General features: G+C 47.9%; 3 protein-coding genes across 5 annotated transcripts; all 3 read right to left on the bottom strand.

Annotated features, from left to right (window-relative positions):
• Positions 1–1494: 1494 nt before the first annotated feature.
• LOC111850598 (transcription factor Sox-19a-like) lies at positions 1495–6407 on the bottom strand. Its single transcript, XM_023824643.2, has 2 exons — positions 3407–6407; positions 1495–2649 (listed from the first exon to the last, which is right to left on the bottom strand). The coding sequence occupies exons 1-2, from the start codon at positions 4033–4035 to the stop codon at positions 2403–2405; spliced, it is 876 nt and encodes a 291-aa protein (XP_023680411.2). The 5' UTR covers positions 4036–6407; the 3' UTR covers positions 1495–2402.
• Positions 6408–7555: 1148 nt separating this feature from the next.
• On the bottom strand, positions 7556–14232 carry LOC111850651 (eukaryotic initiation factor 4A-I-like). The gene is made up of 11 exons (XM_023824774.2): positions 14090–14232; positions 12921–12969; positions 12588–12720; positions 12191–12330; positions 11197–11365; positions 10966–11075; positions 10180–10323; positions 9616–9753; positions 9251–9340; positions 8843–8922; positions 7556–8687 (listed from the first exon to the last, which is right to left on the bottom strand). Exons 1-11 carry the CDS (start codon positions 14110–14112, stop codon positions 8543–8545), a joined length of 1221 nt encoding a protein of 406 aa, XP_023680542.1. The 5' UTR covers positions 14113–14232; the 3' UTR covers positions 7556–8542.
• Positions 14233–16940: 2708 nt separating this feature from the next.
• On the bottom strand, positions 16941–23500 carry LOC111850650 (sentrin-specific protease 3-like). 3 transcript variants are annotated; one of them, XM_023824773.2, is made up of 11 exons: positions 23335–23500; positions 22341–22862; positions 22009–22122; positions 21655–21766; positions 20925–21072; positions 20627–20674; positions 20149–20226; positions 19918–20055; positions 19728–19811; positions 18864–18914; positions 16941–17572 (listed from the first exon to the last, which is right to left on the bottom strand). In XM_023824773.2, the coding sequence occupies exons 2-11, from the start codon at positions 22816–22818 to the stop codon at positions 17462–17464; spliced, it is 1362 nt and encodes a 453-aa protein (XP_023680541.2). In that variant the 5' UTR covers positions 22819–22862; positions 23335–23500; the 3' UTR covers positions 16941–17461. The 3 variants fall into 3 exon arrangements, with proteins under 3 accessions (XP_023680541.2, XP_023680537.2, XP_023680540.2); XM_023824769.2 differs by having other exon boundaries at positions 22009–22173; XM_023824772.2 differs by lacking the exon at positions 23335–23500 and adding an exon at positions 23047–23159 and having other exon boundaries at positions 22009–22173.
• Between the last annotated feature and the right edge of the window lie 205 nt (positions 23501–23705).

Here is a 23705-nt window from a genome sequence, read left to right on the forward strand (position 1 = left end):
CCCACCAGGAGTGTTTCCCGGCCCCTGGGACACGCTCCAGATGACCCCGGTGAGGATAAGCGCCCATGTTATCCACGCTGTAAATTTATCCACCCCGTTAAGTTAGAGGTGTTAGCCTAGCTGCTCCTGCCGACTTCCGGTGTGTCCGTTTGTCAACGTTAGCGCCCAACGCCAGCATAGAGGCCCCCGCTCACCATCACGTGACGCAGAGACGCAGGAGAGGCACGGCCACGACGCTGACGCCTGGATTGTGAAAGCGGCGGAGCTCGTAGGCTGCCGCGTGACGGCCGTGGAGGCGCGGTGGGCGGGCGGCGTCCTCCTTGCCCACGTCAGTGCTGCCGGCGTCTCGCTCTCTCACGCTCTGCCAGAAACGCACTCTCCTCACCCCAACGCCCACGGGCTGCTTTCTAACCGACTGTCAGGCACTGGCGCGTGTTTCCCTGTCATTTGTCAGGCTCTCCAACAACTCTCTACACGCGTGCCCCCCACCCCCCAGCTTCACAGTGGTAGCCAGCACCTGTCTCACTGACTCCTCTGACACAGATCTGGGATACCAGTGCCTGTGTTTACGATGTGCCCCAACCTCCCCCCCCACACACACCCCTGCAATGCTTCCCCCCATCTCCTGTCCTCCGATTAGCCTGCGCTGACTGCCCCATTTCCATGAGAATAGGGGTGAGCGGCTGAAGGGGGTTAAGCCCCGGCCAGAGTGGGAGGGGGCACAGCGACCCCTGAATGCAATGCTAATTTTCCGCTTGGTGGGGGGGCGTGATAAAGGGGAACAAAGCAGCCCCCGGGGGGAGGGGCCCGCCAGCCTGCACCTGTGAGCTGAAAGCCAGCAGACAATGCACCTCCCAAACAACCAGTTATTGCGGCTCACAGGACACCTACGCGCCCCCCCCCCCCACTCCGACATGTGGGTACAGCCTGTACCACCACTCCCAGAAACCTGTTGCTTCATTTTGTGTGTGGGAAGAAGGAAAACAAAAAATATTTCAGAAATTAGAAAATGTGCTCAGAAATTTAAGCTATTAGTATCATTCACTGCATTTTGCTGGTTTTGAAAGTGACATGAGGGCTGTTCACTGCATTTCTCTGGGTTCAAATGTGACACAAGGACCATTCACTATGATTCACTAGGTTCAGATGTAACCTGAGTGCCGTTCACTGTGTTTCACTGGGCTTGAATGTAACCCAAGTGCCCATTTATGGTTTCTCTGACTTCGAATGTCACCCAAGGGCCATTCACTGCATTTCAGTGGGCTTGAATGTGACCCGAGGGCTGTTCACTGCATTTCACTGGGTTTGAATGTGACCCAAGGGCCATTCACTGTGTTTGAGTTCGAGTTGGCCCAGGGACCATTCATCATGTTTCTCTGGGTTTCCTGTGACAGGTTCCCCTTCCCCCATCTCCATCAGTGAAGCAACCACTCTCCATTTTTGTAATAAAACACTATTAATCTTTCTTGTAAAATAACACAACATGGCACGCCATTTTTAAAAGCTCCACCGTAAACAGTTATTGTTTTTTTATTATTTCAAATACATTTCACAGTATTCAGTCCATTTTTGACATTTGGTAACATTTTAAACAAGTTAACAAAACAACATTAATTTGGGGAAAGCAGTGCTTTGGGTAATGGGGACTGATGACGATCTGACTGACAAGCCTGTCAGGCAGAACGAAGAAAATGGAAACTATTTCACACATTTAACATGTTTCACCTGAATCGCTGTCAGTGAATTCATGACATTTCTCTAAACAAATGTTTTTGGGTTCATTCTCTCCTGAAGTACTGTCTAATCATCCCTTCCTGTGTTTTTTCATTGCCTTAAGCGCACTTGCAGGATTTAAAAACATTACAATGTGACGGTTCATCCGAAGGCCAAAGAAACTAACCTTCAGCCTGTAATATATCCCAGTAGGAAACGGGTGATATTTTCAAAGGTTGTCATCTTGGCTTAAACACAGCAGATTAATGACATCTCGACATGACATCATCATCATCCCATGACATCATCAGTGAGGTTAGCTACAGCGTCGGGGGGGGGGGGAGAAGATCGAAAGCGGACTCATGAAAAAGCACTTGTACATTCAGTGATTTGGTCGACCCTTATCCCCCCAACAGCAACTCCGCAACTTAACCCATTTACACAGAAGTTCAAAGTCGAGCACCAAAATCAAAGGTTTCAACAGCAGGGTCAGAAATGGCACCTTGTTGGCTGAACCACTTCGCCACCTGCTGAACCATTGCACCAGGGGTGTGGACGTTCCTGAACAGACACCCCATCCGAGGCTTCCTTGGAGTCCGTAACAGCAACAAGGAGAAGATCACAGGGAAGTCCAAGCCCAGTTTAAGCGGGGTGGGGCGGGGGTCCGAGCAGTCTCCAGCAAATGGGCATCAGATGTGGGTGAGGGGCATGTTTCCCCCGAGATAGTGCTGGTGCATGCTGGGATAGCCTCTTTGGGCCGTGGGGTCATGCCCATCAGCCCCTGGCATGTACATGCTGATCATGTCCCTTAGGTCCCCCTGGGGGGTGCCGTGAGGCTGGGAAGGGGCCCCGCCAGGGGAGAGCGACGGCGGCTCCGTCTTCGCCATGGAAATCAGCTGACTGGGCTGCTGGGGGCTGGTGCCATAGGGCAGATTGCTGGGAAGGAAGAGACAGAGAGGGAGGGTTAGGGTATGGTGGCTAGGGGGGGGGAATGGATGCTTGGATACACAGGCTGAGCAGCTGTTACAATGCAAACAGACACGGGGAAGGGTTCGAAAGATCCACCCGCGGGGAGGATCTCAGCCAAAGCCCGGCTCATGGGCGCACTGGACTCACACGGGGGATGCATACAGAACAGCAGAATTTACAAGTTAGAAACAGCAGACTGAGACTGGACTTTTTAGCACAGAGAAAGATGAATTGACGCCGGTCCATTCAGGGATAATTACCGCTAAACCTTCCAAACACACGTCAAACAATCTCCTCTGTAAGTTTTTATCCAGTTACCCAAAACGTGGAGAGATACCGGACCGGCAACCAGACACGACCTTGATGCGTTTTCCTTATATGCCTCGGAATAAGTTTAACGGTGGATAATTTAAGTGTATTTAGAGCCTTAATTGATTCAGTGTCTGAATTGTATGTCATTTGAATTTTTGGTTCATACAAATAATGAAATAATACAGACAATGATTGAGCCACAAACTAAAATATTTTCGTTGTGGTGAATATAATAAAATTGCATTTGTTTAATTGCATACCTTCAAGGCTAAAATAAAATGAAAAATACGCCATATTTTTTTTCATTTATTTGCAGCACCATAGAGAAACTATCAGACGAATCAGATAAGAAATTAAAATATACTAAAAATATATCATTCTCCCGTGCGCTGTATTGACGCCGACTGCTCACCTGTAAGAGCTAGCGCCATTCATGTATGTCTGCGGGGTGGCCAGACTCGGGGGGTATTGCAGGGCCGACAGGTCGTAGCGCTGTAGCTGCTGGGGATACCCGACCGAGTCGCTCTGGAGAGCGGAGTAGCCTCCGGAGGACCCCCAGCCGTAACTCTCCAAAACGGTCTCAGCTCCCTGGCCGCTCGTCGCTGCCAGCAGGTTACCGGCGGAGAGCGGGAGACCCCCGACCGGGCTGTCCTTCTTCAGCAGCGGCTTGGTCTTGCGGCGGGGCTTGTACTTGTAGTCCGGATACTCTTTCATATGCAGGGCGCGGAGCCGCTTCGCCTCGTCTATGAAGGGCCGCTTCTCGCTCTCCTCTAGCAGTTTCCACTCCGCTCCCAGGCGCTTGCTGATCTCCGAGTTGTGCATTTTGGGATTCTCCTGCGCCATCTTCCGCCTCTGACCCCGCGACCACACCATGAAGGCGTTCATGGGCCGCTTGACCTTGTCCATCGGGTCGCTGGTCGGGCACTGCTTGGCCAATGAGCGGTTGGCCCCGTGGCCGGCGCAGGTCCCGCCGGACATGTCCGTGCCAGGCTCGGTGGAGGCACCCAGCGCCTGTAATTCGTGCTCCATCATACTGAACATATCTGATAGTTAAAAATAAACCAAAAACACAAACGAAAAGGCGGCAACGACGTATGGTTCGCCTATAAAATCAAATTTAAACCCTTTCAAGTAAAATTATTTATTTCAGAACTGCACATAAATGATAAACCAACAGACCCGCAATTATCTATGCATAACTATTTTGCCACCGCAAAACAATTTTTCAAAATCACTCAGAACAAAAAAAATGGTCTCATCAAGATAAAAAACGAGGCTGCTATGCAAGTCTGTAAACAAGGCTTCACTTGACATTAATACACCATTTCTGAGATTCTTGCGTTGGGTCCCAGTGCGGGGTGCAGCGCCCTGTTCACACAGCGGACTGGTTCCCTCCTCATTCTTGCTGTGGTTTATAGTGAAAGTTGCGCTCTGTACCAACCAGCCCGCCCTGGACTGCCTTCTTTACCCCCGCACATTTGCATCACTAAAGTCGGGGCGCGGTGAATTTATAAAGCGCTTGAGCGCAACAGAAGCGATGGGGGGGGAGGGGGGAATAAAGACACAAAAGTAACAACTGGAGTCTTTGTAGTCCCGCTCTGGAAAAGTTTGTGTGTAAATACGCTTAAGTAATCAGAACGATCCCAACCAAATATCAAACGATAGACCGAACTAAATAAAAGCAGTGACTTAAAATTCATCATCATTCTTTAATATGATTGTTTTGGTCAGTTTTGAAAATCATATTAATCTAGATTAGGCCTACATTTAAAATGTGTTTAATTTTCAACTTTAGACAGAATAATATGAAGTCCGCAGAGATTAAATTACATTTATATAGATTAGATTATATTTAAATGCAAGGGAAATGCAAGGGCTTCAAAATCCACCCTCATCGGTGACTACGGTATAATTAGGCAGCGTGCATTGGAATATTACATTTAAAAATATTGGTTCAAATCAAGAGTCCTTGCCCGGCACAATAAACGACATTGTAACGCTTTTTCCCGCCACATTTTATGTACAGTGCGTGTGTCTATTGTTGTTTATTGGGGGTTTGCTTTTGAAACAGTATTGCAACTTATTTGAACAGAAGCTAAACACAAGTATGTAAAAACAGGTGGTAGGCACGGCTAAATGTAGTTTGCCCTGAGAGGGAGGACACGCTGTCGCACCTGCTCCGTGTCTCACTCATTTACACCCGGAGCAGGTGGAGTAAAGCGGCTCTCGCCTGATCCCTAGTCAAGCAAGAAATGTTAGTTTCTATGACCAACACTTAGCACTTACAAGGCGAGCGACATACGCCCCACGAGGGCAGATGACGCGGATAAGCACAATGAACCAAAACCAGTTTCGTTACCGGTACCGAATACAGCATCAGCGCCTCGGAGATTCTCTCCAAAGAGCTCAAACAAGTCCTCTGACCTTACAGTTAACCCAATTTCTATATGATCTGCATGTTTTTGTCAAGGCCTACACTGATTTTTTATTTATGTTCCTCTGAAATCTTACCCAGAACACACAAACTGATATTTTCAAATGCTTCAACGACGAATACTAGCGGTATAATATTGATGTTGCCGGTGTTACACTAAGTGCTGTAATGTCTGAATCTTGGGAGTTATGAACTGTAGTGTTTTGTCTAGTTGGCGATGGATGCACGGTCCGTTTCCCCGTTTTCGGAGGGTGCATATAAGGTGCAAGTGTGCGACTGATAACTAGACCCCGAATTGTGCGCCTCCACTCTCCCGTTGCCGTTTCCAAGACGACCCTCCCCAGAATGCCTTTCAGGCGACCCCCCACTTCAACACCCTCCTCGATGCGCTCAGCTCTTTTCGGAGTTTAGCAAAACCATTCAAAACAGCATAACAAACACATATGGTGCATGCGAGTTAAAATCTTTCGAGCCGTACGGGAAATTACACCAATTCTCTAGATCAATTCATGTATTTGTCTGGTGTCATTCAACTATTCGTGGTGTCCATTTACATTTGGACAACTGCCCTGCCTGTTACTATCAAATACATCAGCTGTGTTAATATGTGCTAGTTACCAAAGCAGCGAAGGGTGTTGACAGATTTATACCGTTGGACCACAAATAATAAGGTGCAGAAACAGAATTATGATTACCCCATCTCTGATTCTACATTTAAGTGAATGATGACTAATTGTTAAAATTTCATAATCACAGAAATCGAATCACAACATTAAAAAACTAATGGAGCAGAGCTTTGCTTAGTGAGTTGAAATCCTTTGCAGACATTAAGAAACGACAACGCGGTGAAAACACAAGTGGTTCGTGTAGAAAGTCCCGACATCCCGGCGAAATGACTGAATACCTGAGTCGCCTTTGGAATCCCTACTGTTCTTCAAAGGTGAATAGCCCTAACAGTAGCCCCATCATCCGTCACGGGCCGGGAGGGGAAAAAGGACTGGCAGCTCTTTTACCAGAACTCCCACTTGTGTACAACCCCCTCCCCCCGCCCCCGCACCCGCACACAATCGGGTGAGCAAGTGCATCGCGGGGGTGGTTTGGTACCACTGCGGAGATCATGGTGTGGGGGAATTCGGACGGAAGATACTATACCGGAAAATCCAGAAGAAAATTAATTGGCTGCAATACATGAATGTAGACAGCCGGTCATGGGTGGTAACTGACCGACTAAAATTCACTGGCATCATTCCGAGCCTTCTTCGTGACAGGAGCAGAGATGGATGAGTTTTGGAGGAGAACGCGAGGAGGTTCACTTAATTTGAGCGGGTGACCTAAAGACACCCAACCGGCTTCAAGGCCCAGAGTACTAGGCTACAATAAAAACTCACAGTAGCCTCCATGCAGAATTGTCAGCTTGTTTGGAATTGATTTTTGGACAGTTAGTCTATTTACAGCTCAGAAATAACAGATTCACAATAATTAAAAGCAGTTGATGAAAACAATTACTTTTTATTGCTTGCTAAACTGACTTTGGTAATAGTTTTCAAAACAAGCTGATGTACTCTTCTACAAAGAAAAAGCGCTCTTCACGGTACCGGAGGTCACATTTGGTTGAGACAGAAATGCATCGCCCTCTGGCGGATGAGTGACCAAACCGCCCGGGTCAGGCTCATCTAACGAGAAAATTTGAATAGTTCTTACAAATTGTCATTTTGAAACTTTTTAGGAGTCAGCATTGCAGCTGGGCACTTACTGTGGGACCATTTAAGAAATCCGCGAAGAATCATTACATTTGAAAAGATACGTAATCTATCCGTTCCCCCATTATCTGTAACCGCTTGTCTCATGCAGGGTCGCGGGGATCCGGGTCCTATGCGAGAAGCAACGGGCGCAGGGTAGGGAATGAACCAGCAGGGGGCGACAACCCATCGCAGGATACATAATTTCATGACAAACTTAACTGAAGTGGCTCTTAAATCTGTTAAGCCCAAGGGTTAAATCACTTTTATATGATTAAAGCAGCCATATGTATTTTGAAGAGGCCAGTATAAGGGTTAATATTCAGACCTGTGCTTTGACACTGGCAGGAGGAGGGGGGGGATAATAATTACCACAGGACACTTAACATCAGTTAACAGTTTAAAAAGACTACAAGACTGCAATTTTATTTCAGACCAAATAAATACTACACAGAATCCAATGTAGAAAAAGGCATTTACATGGCTTCTGTTCTCTAAACAATCCATCAATTATAGAAGCATTGAAGGCTTGACTGTGCGCCCCCCCCTTGTGTACAGGTGTGGGAGTCGCCATGGGTTGATCACATGGAAGCTCACCATCCGCAGTAATGTCTGTATAACTCCATTCCCACCCCTCTTTCCACAAAACAAACATTGAGGTAGGTTACAAGGCACCCCAGTTCCGCAGCATGCGGTCATCACAGCGGTTTCTTGGCCCTAAAATTTCTAGCCACTCCAAGCCAATAAAACTCAACTGTTACTCTGACTACAGAGGACCAGGCCTGTGCCTGAACAGACTGGTAAAACTAAACCAGAACCATTAAAAAAAAAATCTGCTGTAAATATATGAAGCTGTCCATATGGGCCTGTTCGACATGCACCAAGTAACACCCAAACCACTCACATCCCTGAAACACAATGAGGCTTAGAAGAGCCAGAGGCAAACACCATTTGTGAAGGACATTGCTGACCATTACACGGCTCATCTCTGCCCAGCAAGGACAAAAACACTACATTTGGAATCATCTCATCTGTGGCGATTCTGCCTGGACCACAGTCAATGCTGCAGAAACTATGAACAAACATCTTTCAAGAACTTCATAAATCAGCTGACATTTTGGCTAGTGGTTCAAATTGCAGCTGGGGGGGGGGGGGTAATTCAGAAACACTGAAACTGGAGGGGTATCCAAATATCCAAGTGAGCAAAGCAGGACCGGTCCAGTCTGATAAGTTGCCAATCTGATTAAAACTGCTAGACATCAATGAGGTGATGAGAGGTACAAGACCCCCGTCCCCGATAAAGAGACAGGTCAGGCATAGTCCATCATCATTTAAGAGCACAGTTTATATGGAACTGGGGGGGAACCGGAGGACCTTAGATGAGGTCAGCCACATTCATGGGCATCTCCTCCACGGTGGTGTTGTAGAACGTCTCGATGTCTCGCAGGGTCCGCTTGTCTTCCTCCGTCACCATGTTGATGGCAACTCCTTTTCTGCCGAAACGGCCGCCGCGCCCAATCCTGGGGAGGACGAAACGGACCATGACCACGCAGTCTCCCGAAAGCCACCATTTTTCCCCCCAAAACCCCTAATTCAGTGCAAGAGCTCCAGGGCCCGTGTGAGAGCCTCAAGAACCTGAACTCCACCCACCCAAAGCTCTATAGAATCCACCTACCTGTGGATATAGTTCTCACGGTTGGTCGGCAGGTCGTAGTTGATCACCAGAGACACCTGCTGCACATCAATACCTCTCGCCTGTAGAGGGAACCAGAGTCACTATAGAACTATAACATCTCTATGGTCACCAGCATCATGCAGTTCCAGTAGATGTTGGCTGTTATGAAGTAGTCGGTTGGGACTGTAACCCCAGCCACTGTGGAGAACAGCTTCATTCATCTGCCAAAGGTCATATCTCCTACCACAGCACGGGGATGAAGCTGTGAGACCAGAGAAACTTTGGCCCAAACAACATATATCCTGAGCTCGTGAGGCTAAAAGTTACTGAAGCATCTTAAGGCTGAGGAGCACCTCATAGGAGCACCTCACAGGAGCACCTCACAAGCCAAGCTGAACACAAACTCACCAGCAAGTCAGTGGTGATGAGGACCCTGCTGGACCCCGAGCGAAACTCCCTCATGATCAGATCGCGCTCCTTCTGGTCCATGTCTCCATGCTGACGACGCAAGAACGACATGCAGCGATTACAGACTTGCACATCACAAGCGAGTATCCCGACAAGGAAACCACAGAGAGTCCCTGTAAGGCGGTCTGCGATTCAATCCAGGAACCGTCAGTCGACATCTCAAATTCCACAAGAGCTGACTGGAGCTACAAGCCTAAACCCATAACACGCCTCCAATAATGCACACTGCAGAGATCTGTCCATACAGCGATTAAACCAACGACCATAAGCCTGCAATCACAAAGGATACCAGTGCGGTGACTCACCAGGGCAGAGACGGTGAAATCCCTGGCGTGCATCTTCTCGGTGAGCCAGTCCACCTTGCGGCGCGTGTTGATGAAGATGACGGCCTGGGTGATGGTTAGGGTCTCGTACAGGTCACACAGGGTGTCCAGCTTCCACTCCTGACAAACGGGTGAAGGGAGAAACCTTACACCTACTAGCAGAAAGACCCCAAGAGGTATTCCTGTCACCAGCCCCCCCCCCCCCATCCCAACCACAGTAAAATTTAAGACCCATTTAAACATAAAGGGCTCAGACACCAAGCAGCCTTCTACAAAGGCAGCAGCTGCAGGTTTTAGAGGTGGTTTGTCGGCTATTAAATAGTAGTGGATCAAGGATGGGAGCCCAGCCACTGTGGAGAACAGCGCCCCCCATCTGCCAAAGCCTATATTTCCTACCACAGCACCAGGGTTGAGCTGCTAGGTCAGGGAGCTTTGGGCCAAACAACATTTCATATTCCCTCATCAGGATAGGAAACCATCACAGCAGACTGAATAAGACGCTCCCAAGCACAGGCACGGGGGCGGGGGGAAGCCATCAGCCCCTACCTCTTTCTCCACATTGATGTAGAACTGCCGGATGCCCTCCAGGGTCAGCTCCTCCTTCTTGACCAGGATGCGAATGGGCTCCCTCATGAACTTCTTTGTGACCTCCAGCACATCCTGGGGCATAGTGGCAGACAACAGCACCACCTGGTGGAGCAAGGAAGAACCGCAGGGTAGAACCGCTTTAGACAAATTCAACAGAAAACATCTGGAACAAATGGATGCCAGCTAGACATGCTGTGGTGCATTTGAAGCATATCCTGAGAGCAGCCGTCCAAGTCCAGCCTGGCCAGTAGGTAAGGCTCACTTGCAGAGTATCTATCCATTGAGACACGGCTTTTTTAGGCAGCGAACGCATGCTGTTAATGTGAATACAGATACAGTGCAGCCATTTTATTTTATTTATTTTTATTTTTTTTAAATACTGCACCATAATGGATATTTATTTCGTTACGCTTTGTTTTTCTTGAGATATTTGTGTTACACAGTACTAGGATGAACACACACACGACATTACATCACTAAACACTGTAGGAGACACTTGCAATCACTACAGAGACCTGAAGCATGGCTGGATGGATGCTGCCTTCGCCCAACATCAGTAGAACTATAGAATAACCAGCCTGGCAACAAATCACAATTCAAAGCCGACTACTGAATGTGCATCGCAGTCACACCATTTAAAATCCGAAATACCCCAAGTCAAATCATCGTAAAGCTAGGAGCACCTGTAGCACAGAGGCTAGACGACCAGTAATATTACTCCAAGGAAACCAAACTGGTCCCGACCTGCGTGTTGGTACCGAGCTTCTGGAAGATCTCGTAGATTTGGTCCTTGAAGCCTCTGCTCAACATCTCATCCGCTTCGTCCAGGACAAACAGCTTGATGTACTTTGCGGCTAGAGAGAGTGGGAGAGCAGCTCATCCAAGGGCCTTGCCTTCCCTGTGCTTTTGAGTCGGTCACCGAAGGGCCCCCGGAGAACCTCCGGGCATCTACAGCTGAAAGGCGGCTCTACTCACAGAGGAACTTGCGGTTGAGCATGTCGAAGACACGGCCCGGAGTCCCCACCACTATATGCGGTGCTTCGGCCTGGAGCTTCTGCACCTCGTTCCGCACGTTGGTGCCGCCGATGCAGGCGTGGCACGAGGCACCCATGTAGTCGCCGAGGGCCAGGATCACCTTCTGGATCTGATACAGGATGGGAGGACAAGTCAGGAGGATGGATTCCAGGTGACCAAACCAGTAACTCTCAACCTGGTCCACGAGGACCCTCAGACAGTCCATGTTTTTGCTCCCGTCCATGTTTCTGCAAGCTCAACCAAGCTGGGCAAGGGTCTTGAGGAACCCACCAAAAGGCTACAGAACCATGCTTGGGAACCTGGCACTTGAGGTGGGCCTGAAATCACATACTCGAATGCTATGCAGTAGGCGAAATATAGTACGCTACATCAGCAGTATGTCCCAATCTTCAGTACGGATGAGACAGCAGGTGAACGGTAGTCAGATGACATGCTACATTCTGCGAAACTCTGAAGTGCGCGACCGATAATGTAGCATATCTCACAAGGCCACTGGAACAACGAAGCACGTCGGTCGCTCAAAAAAAAAACAAAAAAAACCATGCCAGGCAGACAAAGTGCAGTGTCTGTACAAATGTCAGTAGAAAACATTACCCAATAGGGAAGTTGACCGCCCCCCCCCCCCATGAAAGTCATTAGACTCAAGTTAAAACATCTGAGTCAAACAAGATACGAGATGGCGAGTGCAGCGTGTCTGAATGCTTGCACTCTGCTCTCACGCATACACACGGTATACCCTGCACTAACGGCTGAGCATCAGGCTTCAGACCAAATTCAGTATGTCCTGTGCAAGTATGCAATTTCAGGTGCACCCTTACTTCTCCGTCCGTGGGAGTTCTTAACAAAATTACCGGGGGAGGAGATTTTCAATTTTCCAACGTGTGCCGCCTATTTAGGGGAAAAGCTTATGTTACTGGCGTCCCTAGCAACCTGCCTGCTGGGCGAGCTCTCTGGTGGGGGCCAGGACCAGGGCCTGGGTGCCACGGAGCTCGATGTCGAGCTGCTGCAGGATGGAGATGGCAAAGGTGGCAGTCTTTCCCGTGCCGGACTGGGCCTGCGCGATCACATCATAACCTGGAAACAAAAGGGATTTCAGGAAACATGCTAATCATGTATGCATCTACACAACATGCAAAAACTCACAACTGGACAGACTCAAACATCCGGCACATCTATTATTCATGGGAGTCTTTTTGGAACACTAACTATGTCCACGTCAAAATCCATGGGCGGGACCTCGACATGCTATCAGCCATTTTTAACCGCCCACTTCCTGCTCCGTGGTCACATGGGCACTGCCACTTCCTGTCCTCACCAGCAAACAGACGTACCCTTGATGCAAGGGAGGATGGCCCGCTGCTGGATGGCAGAGGGCTTCTCGAAACCGTAGGCGTAGATTCCCCGGAGCAGAGTCTCCCGCAGGTTCATGTCGTCAAAGCTGTCCACAATCTCGTTCCAGTTGCTCTGAGGGGATGAGTTATGGATTCAGTCAGACCTAAAACACTGCACCTTCAAGACTCACGGTGCACAGTGTGACTTTTCCCCACCCTGCATTTCCTTAAGTTGAATAACAAACTTTGCCCCAGAAAATCAACTGATGAAATGCCACTGGACAAACCGTCTACACTGGTGTACAACGTGACACATTAATCCTGGGGTCTCACCTCAATGACACCATCTGGCTCCATGCCTGCTGGGCCATCGTCCCCAGATCTGAAAAGGAACATTCACCCAGTAACCAATGTACCTGCAATACTACAGAGAAGCATCAAGTCTCATTCGCAAGACTAAAAATATGCTTAAAAAAGCCCTCGCGCCCACCGTTTGGCTCAGCCTCGTGCCGAATCAGCACAAATTATAAGGGTTTTTTAAAGGCCATCATTCAATTGCGGGACATCCCTGTCCCGCCTCACGGGCGACACGTTCCTGTCGCGAGATGGAGGGTGTGGGACGGACTTATGGAAAAGGGGAAGCAGGCGGGCAGCCATTCCTCCCTCCCGGCACGAAATGGGCGATTTATGGGGAAGCGCTACCTTAAAAATAACGCGAAAACAAAAAATCCGATCAACGCTACGGAACACGGGGGGTATCCTCACCGGCCTTGTATAATCACTCTAGTTTAACATGAGGATATTTACCAGGCAGGCACTATCCCAACATCCCAGCCTTTTGTTGCGGGTCAGCGGAATCTGCACTACCGACGGAACAGGATCTAACCGGACCTCCAACCAGCACCGCCCGGTTAAAACAGACCGTTATGCCGTATAGGTTAGACGCCGGAGCCTGGTGTGTGATCGGCACCGCTTTCCCCGCGTTTTCCCCCCCTTCACTCCCGGGTACAGGCGGGCCATGTGCTCATCGCACGATAATGAAAGAAAAAGGCGCCCCGTCTCCCTCCAGTTTTTAACACCTCCCATAAGCATAAGCGCTCCGGGTTTTAACAACAGGACTAGTCTACAGTATGAAGATAATCAGTTACAGAAGGACAGACCATCAAATACAGACACGATCAGCCCCGATTACAGCAAATCTACAAAAAATGCGAACAGATGGGATAACAGCAGTCCCCCACGAGCCTCTCCATTGCTATAAGAACGACTTTCGACGGATATCATGTAACGTACTGATTAAGTCCTACAGCTGTTTAAACGACCATTTCTATGCCATACCAGCTCGTAATGATTTCGCAACGCTTGAGCCGAGGCTCGCTTTCACGGTCATTTAGTTACTTTCCTTAGCTCCCCGGATAGTCTCTTAAAGCGATATACTGAAGAACGTCCATCGAGATCGAGCGAAATAAAACAAGACTGAGCCGATTCGCCGCATCGCTTACCTCTCTTCATAATAAGCCGACATTATCACAAAGGGCTAGTCTGCCGCGAAAACGTTTTAGACGCCTCAACGTGGTCAATCAAGCAGCCTTTTGATTGTAACGGCGAGCCGTCATTCCGCCTCGGGGGCAGCCGTTTTGACATTTCATTGGTTAGTGAATGCGTCACTTAGCCGTGAGGTTTCCGCCCCCTTATTCCTGATAAGGGCAATAAAGGTGGAGCGTCGCGCTTAAATCCCGCCCCAAAACGGCGCCCTAACCGCAATAATAGGATATATAAGGATTTCATTGGACGTCTCGCCAATGATGTAAGGCGACGAAAAAAAAACCGGAAATAGTAATAGAGACCACCCAATCGTGACGTCAAACATTCCGGTAAATCGGCTGAACGTCAGCTTCCGACGAATGTCCATGTTATTTTTCTTGCAGTTTTTTAAATAAATTAACAAAATCGAATTGTTGCAAATTATCGGCCTATGAGTATAAAATACTTGTAAAATACAGTTAAAACTTCCGAGGTACAATGACTGATGTTTAAAATCCATATTAACACACAATTGTAAAAAAAAAAAAAATCTGCGAAATTTTGGCTGCTTATCACTGACCACCAGGTTCTAATGAAATGTACCTCAAAAATGTTAATGTTTAAAAATAAACAATAGCTGGATGCAGGGGCGTAGATTTAGGGTGGACGGAGGGGATGTGTCCCCACCAATATCCTCCGACCATTGAAATGTCCCCACCAATAATTTAATCCACTTAAAAAAAAAAAACAATCGTGCTGTCAACATTAACTTAGACACGCAGAAAGGGATAAATCACGTTCTCTCCTTGAGTCCTCCCGCCCCCAAAACACATATGAACATTTTGATTGGCTGTGCATTTCCCTGCTATCATGTGAGAGGCTGTGGCTGCGTTCAGATACAAGCAGCGCCAAATGCAGTGGATTTTTTTCCCCGTGCAAGAAGGTGTGTTGGGTGACATGTGAGGCTGGCGGCAGCAAAAAAAAAGAAGCTGGACATAAGGAGCTTTTTTTCAAAGAAAAGTGTAAGTCACTTCAAGTTCGCTAGTGAATCCATCAAAGTCCATCAAAGTAACGACAACAGTTAACGTTAATGCTAGTGGGGTTTTTTTTTTACCGCTTTGACGCACATTCATTATAGCAGGGCAGGCTATAGTCTGTGAATACGGACTTAAAACTAACAGCAGATTAAACAGCTAAATGTAAAAGTATAAATATGATCCCTGTCAGTTCTCCTAATCTAATGACGACTATTTGTCAGAAATCAGTCTTGTGAAAGAAATTGATATGCTACATACTAATATTGCCATGGCTAGAGTAGAATTTTATTGACAGTTCACCAATAGACAATCCACTTCGCACAAATAGTTTTTAAAATGCATTCACTGACTTGGCAAACATTAATAATTTGATTCGAGACTCAGAAAAAGTGAAATAAAATGATTGCTGTTTAAATGGCATGTGTTTATCCTGTTTTGTCAAGTGACAGAACCTAAACAACTGTGCTGTGTATCAGACAGTGATGGAGAGAAGGGGTCACAGGTGATGTTGAACAATGACTTGATATTATTATACCTAGTCTTCCTGAGATTTAACATTGTTACCAATAATAGGCTGAGGCATTCTCTGTCAATGCTCATAAGGAATCCCTCAATGTTTTTTTATTAGGGGACAGAAGCAGATCAGCCATGTTGTAGTTTGAATCTGAATCTGAATGTTGATTATATATAACATATAATATGTGTGTGTGTGTATTATACATGTTGATTATACTAATATTTAACATTATGAGGAGTGATAGGCTGAGGATGTAAGTGATTCATTAGTGTTTTTGGCAAAAGTTTTGAACTGACATGTCTCACTTTTTTGTCACGCTATTTCATCAGGTGGCAATCCTGTCAGGTACTAGTGCAGTCAGAGGGGAAGAGTTAGAGTCAAAGGTGAGGCCTATTAAAGGCATTGTCCAGCCCCCAAAAAAACTTTACTCACTATTTACTCCTTAAGTGGTTCCATTCCTTTGACATTACACTATTCCTTAATTTAACTTAATGAATTGCATTTCGAGTGGATTAATATCAATCGAAGCATTGCTAGTATTAATGTAAAGTGATTTTGCATTTTGCAGCATATTAAAAAAACATGCATTCCGTGGACGGAGTTGGGGTGGCGGGGTTGGTGTGTGGGGCAGGGGATGGGGGGGGGGGGGGTGGAGTCATAGGTCCCCACCAATGTCCAGAGCAAATCTACGCCCTTGGCTGGATGTACATAAATTTACAAACGAGAGGAGGCCATTCGGCCCATCAAGCTCATTTGGGGAGAACTTAACTAATAGCTCAGAGTTGCTAAAATCTTATCTAGCTCTGATTTAAAGGAACCAAAGGTTTTAGCTTCCGCTACACTAGCAGGAAGACTATTCCATACTCTAACTAAACGCTGTGTAAAGAAGTGCTTTCTCAAATTCAGTTTAAAATGTTCTCCTGCTAATTTCCACCTATGACCATGAGTTCTAGTATTTAAATTAATATTAAAGTAGCCATTTGGCTGAACAGCATCCAGAATCTTATATTCCTGGATCATGTCCCCCCTTAGTCCCCTTTGCTTGAGGCTGAACAGATTCAGCTCAGCTAACCTCTCATCAGTTGGTAAATTTTTTTCGTGTCGATTTTATTTTCTATGAATCTACTAGATGACTGTTTTAACGGAAGGCAATCATGTCGCAAAGGATTAATTGCACAGACCTGATGGCAAGCTAAGAGAGAAAACATAAATCCATTACATTAAAAGAAACCAGAATTATTTTCAAATGGTTATGTCAAAGTAGAACTACTTGAACAAGTTTATTGCTTTTTTAATTCAATCATTTATTTGTAATCTTGTACTACAACATATAAGATAGAAAACAACAGATTATACTCCATTTTTACTATTTTTTCGTATATAACAATGTATAACTTACAGATACTTCAGCCATTTAAGAACACAGTATGTGACTGCTCAGGTCCACTTGAGAGTAAATTCTTGCTTAATGAAACAATCAGACTTCTTCCGCTACACACAGCTCATTAGCAAATGGTACTGACATGAAGCATGTGCATCTATGTGTCCATGAGCGACGCTGACAGCTCAGCGGTCTGTGCTGCCGGGAAACGGCTCATCCGCTGGATGCAGTTGCCCTCAGTCAATGAGGAAACGTCATAAAGGCAGAAAGGAAGGTGAGGGATATTTTTAACGAGGGGAGGAAATCTGCAGAATGGAGACCTCTGGCTGTGGATGGTGAAGGAGCACCAGGGTTGGTGGAGATCTCCTCCTCTGATTGTCTTCTGGCCCTCCCCTCAATACCTCCCCTTTCCGACTCATGGCAGCAGCTTACAGTGACACAGTTCTTTGTACATGAGCCTCCTCAACCTGGGCATGTCCTGCTGTCCGAAACTGAACAGCTGTCCCAGCGCCAGGCACTTACAGTACTGCAGGGGGCGACAAAGAGCCGGACAACAGGAGGGACAGGGTGAGTCACAGGAGGGGATTTTTAGTCTATTTTTATGCACTAGGCATATCTAAACGAGCAGCACATTTCCCTAAAAATGAAGGACTATAGCTAGTGTGCACTTACAAATAGACACCAAGCTAGTACCAGAGAGGACCCACTTTATTAGGGACACCCAGATAGTACCAGGGAGGACCCACTTTATTAGGGACACCCAGATAGTACCAGGGAGGACCCACTTTATTAGGGACACCCAGATAGTACCAGGGAGGACCCACTTTATTAGGGACACCCAGATAGTACCAGGGAGGACCCACTATATTAGGGACACCCAGATAGTACCAGGGAGGACCCACTTTATTAGGGACACCCAGATAGTACCAGGGAGGACCCACTTTATTAGGGACACCCAGATAGTACCAGGGAGGACCCACTTTATTAGGGCCATCCAGATATTACCAGGGAGGACCCACTTTATTAGGGACACCCAGATAGTACCAGAGAGGACCCACCTTATTAGGGACACCCAGATAGTACCAGGGAGGACCCACTTTATTAGGGACACGCAGATAGTACCAGACAGGACCCACTTTATTAGGGACACCCAGATAGTACCAGAGAGGACCCACTTTATTAGGGACACCCAGATAGTACCAGGGAGGACCCACTTTATTAGGGACACCCAGTTAGTACCGGGGTAGTACCCACCTTATTAGGGACACCCAGATAGTACCAGGGAGGACCCACTTTATTAGGGACACCCAGTTAGTACCGGGGTAGTACCCACCTTATTAGGGACACCCAAATAGTACTCCTAGTGTACTCAGTTGCAAGCTATGTGTTCAGAGAAGCTTTTCTGCACACCACTGTTGCACTGAGCTATTATTTTTGCACTTCCTGTTAGCTTTAAGCAATCTGGCCTGACATCATTTCAACCACTGAACTGCGCCTTTGTTCATCGCACCTTCTCTGCAAGCATGAGACTCTGTAGAGAGGAGGAAGCACCACATCTGGCACCGACAATCGTGCCATGATATAAAGCTTGACCTCTTGACCTCGTCTGCATGCCACACAAATTCAGTCTTAGCAACATAACTCCTTATAAGGAGACTGTTTACATCTGTAAGCCGGTAATACCTAATAAATCTCAGAATGTATGTGTTTCAACAATATGCATTGAGTAGTGCGCTCTTATTTTGTCGTTTTTAACATTTGTTATTAATTCACTCCACTAAAGAGTCTTTACCGGGGGTGGGTGCATGGGTGCTCACCTGGAGAACGAAGGCCCCGCAGTCGCTGTCATTGTTCTGCCGGGAAACGTTCTGGAAGAGCAGAGACAGCCGGCAGCTTCAAACCAGCGACCCAGGCACCAAGATCCCTACACTGACTGGCGCCACTGGGCCTGTGGTCAGCCTCTCGCTCGGGTTACCAGTTAAAGACCAGGCCGTTTATGCGCTTTATGGGTCGGACCATGAGTCCAATCCCTGACCCTGGGATCTGAACCAGCGACCTTCTGACCACAGGTACAGCATCCGAACCCGCAGAGCTATAGAACTGTGCCGAAGTTTTAAGCAGTCAAAGGAAATGTTTAAGGCTATTTATCTGGGTAGTAAGGGTTTGCTCTGAACAAAAAACAATTTAGAACATATGAGAATTAAGAGTAACAACAAAAATGAACAAAAATTTCCTCTGCTCTCCAAAAAGTCACTGGTATCTTGTGGATGGCTAGATGAACACTGCTTCAGTTCCCAAACCTCTCCTCAGGGGCACCTCAGCCATTCCATGGATTCCTTACATTTCACTTCCAGCTCCATGAATTAACTAACTGAATTAGTTTTAAAAAGTAAATGAGTTATTGATTCGTCATATGAGATGTGCTAGTGGTTGAGTGGAAAAATACATGGGTGTATTATATGTTTGCTGGAAATACTGGGTGACTTTAGGAGAGGTTTTCAAATAGGTAACACTCTTTGACAGACCTGATATCATACTTTTACACATGAAGATCATCGGAACATCATTTTCATAAAACTTTCACACAGTTCTGCACATACCGCTCCTGTGTTAACGGGGTAGAAGTTCACACAGCATTCTCTCACTCACTCCCGTACGCAGCTGACCGTAGCTGAACCCACCATTTTGAATAAGCCCTTCCAGCCATGGACGAAGCCCCACCTCCCCTTCCTGACGGCCTCGGCCTGCAGGTACTTGGCGATGTGCTGAGAATGGAGGGGACAGAGTCTGATGGAGGCAGAAGGCGATGAGCAAACGAGCACGGCACGATGGAGAGGAGCGTGACGGAGAGACGGCTTGGCGGGGCCTCACCTTGGGACAGCGTCGGTTCAGGGTGCGCTGGGAGTCGAAGTATGTGACGGTGCGGTGAGGGACGTCCACGCAGACCAGAGACCAGTGCACCTCCAGGTGGATGGGCATCAGCAGCAGATCCTTCCGGAAGATGTCCACCTGTCAGGGCGGGAAATGGATGTTCAAAGTGGGTGTCTGCGGCACCAGGCAGCCATGGGGGTGGGGGCTACTGGAGCGAGGAGGTGCACTTACGTTTTTTGTCCACCGCTTGACCCCATCGTAGCCGTTTGTTCTCAGCTTGTCATAAAAGAAACTGTTGAAGAAATGAACCTGCAGTGGGTGGGGGGGGGTTTAAAGAGGAGTGAGAGATTGTGTCACCAAGGAAGCATATACAGGGGCGGGGCCAGCTGAAAACTGATTGGCCCCTAGAGTAGCCCCTCCTCTGTCACTCACCGATTTGAATCATATCATTGGCTAATGACAAGGTTGGCCTCTCTGTATGAATTATGGCCACCACCCTAGAAATCCTGGAATGGACCCTGAACAACTGTGGGGGGGGAGGTTGCACAAAAAAAAAGAGGAACCCCATTCTAGGACTGGAACTCACAACCATGTGGCCAATAGTGCAGGTGTTTAACCTCAGCCCTTCTCGATGCACTGATATAACCCGCAAGCATCAGTATTAACTCGGAATTAACACAGGCAGCTCGTGCACATATGTGGGTGGCACCTTCTCGGGCGTCGAGTCCATCACCAGGTCACCGTACATGTTCATGACCTGAGGACGACAGACGGCAGATTAACAGCACAAACCTAGCTGGCTCAACTCCCCGATAGGCCAGCAGGGGGTGCTCTATAGGTAGGTTGGCAAACTTAACTTACACAAGTTCCTTAATCTACACTACTCTGTTAAAATAACCAGCTGCGATCGACTGCTGTGTCTACAGCTGGTGAAATTGTTCAAACTGGGACCTCAGGATGACTGGAAGTAAAGCTGAGGCAGGACAGGTTCCTGTCCCCATGCCCACCTGATCGTTCAGCCAGTTCTGACCATACAGGGTGCTGAGGTCATCCATGGTGAGCACGTGACGTTTGTAGGTGACCTGGAACCCTCGGACCATGGCCGTACCGGACAGGCGCTGGTAGGACTGAATCACATGCTGCACTGCCACCTTCCTTTGGGCGAGGGGAACGCAACACGTGACCTGACCGTGATCTTAAACACACTGTCAAGAAGCCCGTTCAAGCTGGCGAGAGGGACCGAGACATCCATTCTGATACAACCCTTCTGTAATGACAATGCCATAAATAATTTCTCACCACATATTATAAGATTTAACTTTGGGCCATACTCAATGATCCACTTTTCAAAATATCTGCAAATCTGGAACCTTTCTTCCGGAATGCTACTGGAAAGCAGTGATGGTCAAATGAAGCTTCGTGAACCGCTTGCTGTATTTTTTTTACGCCATTAGATGGCGCTCTTGCTCTGCTTTGGGGTTTGCATTGAGCCCTTTTTTGAAGCGAGAGCACCATCCAGTGGGGTAAAGAAATACAGCAAGTGGTTCATGAAGCTTCATTTGTCACCACTACTGGAAAGTCTGCACAATCCTCAGGCAGCAGGCGATTAATGGCACAGGCACTTTACCCTTTAGTGTGTTACCCTGTCACACATGTGACCAGATGTACACCAAATCCCAAATCACATTAGAAAAACGCAGCTGCAGAAGTCCACCACAAGGGGGCGTGAATACGGACCTGTGAGGCTGCGAGAAGCTCTCGCTGAATATCTCCTGCAGCTTCTCCACCACCTCGTCCACGTGGATGGGGATCAGGCTCCCATACTGCTGCAGGAACTCGTTCAGGAGGCCTGATGCCGGGTGTGGAAGGGAGGGGGTTAGGGTTCCATGAGCGCTCAGGGCGCTGTCAAACTACCAAATCCTGACATCTACCGTTATTTATGGGAACACATCTATCCATTCCCTGATTATAATATGGCTACAAAGTTTCCACCCAGCACATTTCCTATAAGTGTCACTCTGCATGTAAAACAACATCCACATGCTGTCAGGGACAGAGGAACATGCCAACAGGCGGCGTCTCCATGGTTACCTTGGACACAGGCAACGTGTTTGTCCGTCAGCTGATTTTGAGGGAAGTCCCTGTCCCGCGGGGGGCTCTGGAAATCAGGGGGTGACACATGCCCCTTGGAGCCCTCTGGAGAGTCTGCACACCATGGCAGGTTAGCGAAGCCGTTGACATCAGAGGGCCATTTATCTGGGGGGTAGGTCACCTAGTGATTAAGAAACTGGAACTGAACTAGTTCTATTAACAGGAATTAATCCTACAACTACTGAGCTGAATTAGCAGGAACACATTTCATTATAATTACAGACACAGCATTTAAAGGGGAAGAACAGGCGTAAAGACACCAATTCACTGACCGCATAACTGACTGTCCCCGTTCAGCAGCGCCTCCTCTGGTTCCCCAAGTCTGGCTCTCTGGCGCCCCCTGGCCCGGCGCCGAGCTGCTGTCCTCGCCCTCTGGGCTCGCCGGCGCCACATTCTCCACTGCAGGGCCAGACGCGAGCGCAGGGCTGCGTACCTGAGCAACCGCTGCCTGCCCTGAAAATGATGCAGGGGCACCTGCCAACCCTCCTCCTCCTCAACAGTGAGGTTAACACCTTCATCTTCCTCAACATCTCCATCCTGCTCTTCCTCATCCTCCGCCTCCTCCGTGCTTGCGGCTGTCCAGACCTCCTCCTGCTCTAGCCGACCTAGTCTGAGCTGCAAGGAACTGGGGACAGCGCAGGTGGGGCCGAGGGCCAGGAGGTGCCCCCCTTTGACGTCCTCCTGTCTCTGCCTCAGGGTCAGCTCACTCCGCCAGCGGTCCTGCGCTAAGCTGCCGCCACTGTCCCTCATCGTCCAGGCGAAGCCCGGAGCCAGCGCCCATTCAGTCTCCCACCCTAAAACGAAGATGTGCACAAAGCATTAATTCGGCCACTTCCACACAACTTACAGCTCACAAGTAACACAGCATTAAAAGCGACCTTGCACCTAAACATGCTTTGCTTATATCAGAATGGTTACGGATATATTATACATCAAACAGCAAGATGCGGTCGGACGGTATCTGCCATATCAAACCACCTGTATCGTCAGCGGACAACAGATTAAAGAGATTTCACGCAAGAGTTGTGCAATAAAAGCGCGTTTCCGCTGCCACTGGCAGCGAGGGGAGCACGTCAGCAGTCGGACCCGTACCCGATAAATGAAAAAGGCGAGAGCGGTCGTACTGATCATCACAGTGTGCAGCATGGAAATGAGCTGAGTAATTAACAGGTACACAGCACCACTGGGGATCCCCCCAGGAGTATATGAGTGTGTGCATAGCTATTCGTGTGTGTGTGAAGGGGGGCATTTACATCGCAGACTCACCGTTAAACTGTAAACTCCCGCAAGATATATTTCCCTTTCACGCTGCTTTATTTCCCGCGTCTAGTCATCGGTGCCTAGACATATATTAAGTGATTTTAAATCCTCTTTTTCAATGAACGGTCGGCGCTTCCTTACTACGAAGGCGGCCACGCCGCTGACGTCAACCGGGGGGGGGGTAAACCCGCACAGCGTCACTAGCGGGGTGCAGAAATGGGGGGGATAGCGCGGAAGAGACATTCTGGCCTTGAAAAAAATGGATATAGACTCATTTAAATAACACCAAAAAATAACAGGGGAATGTAAAGATCCGACAAAATGAGGTGAATCCTGTTTCTGAATCCTTTCTTCTGTGACTACCAGAGTACCGCGAA

This window comes from Paramormyrops kingsleyae, chromosome 24 (genome assembly GCF_048594095.1).
Source record: "Paramormyrops kingsleyae isolate MSU_618 chromosome 24, PKINGS_0.4, whole genome shotgun sequence".
Taxonomy (NCBI): Eukaryota; Metazoa; Chordata; class Actinopteri; order Osteoglossiformes; family Mormyridae; genus Paramormyrops; species Paramormyrops kingsleyae.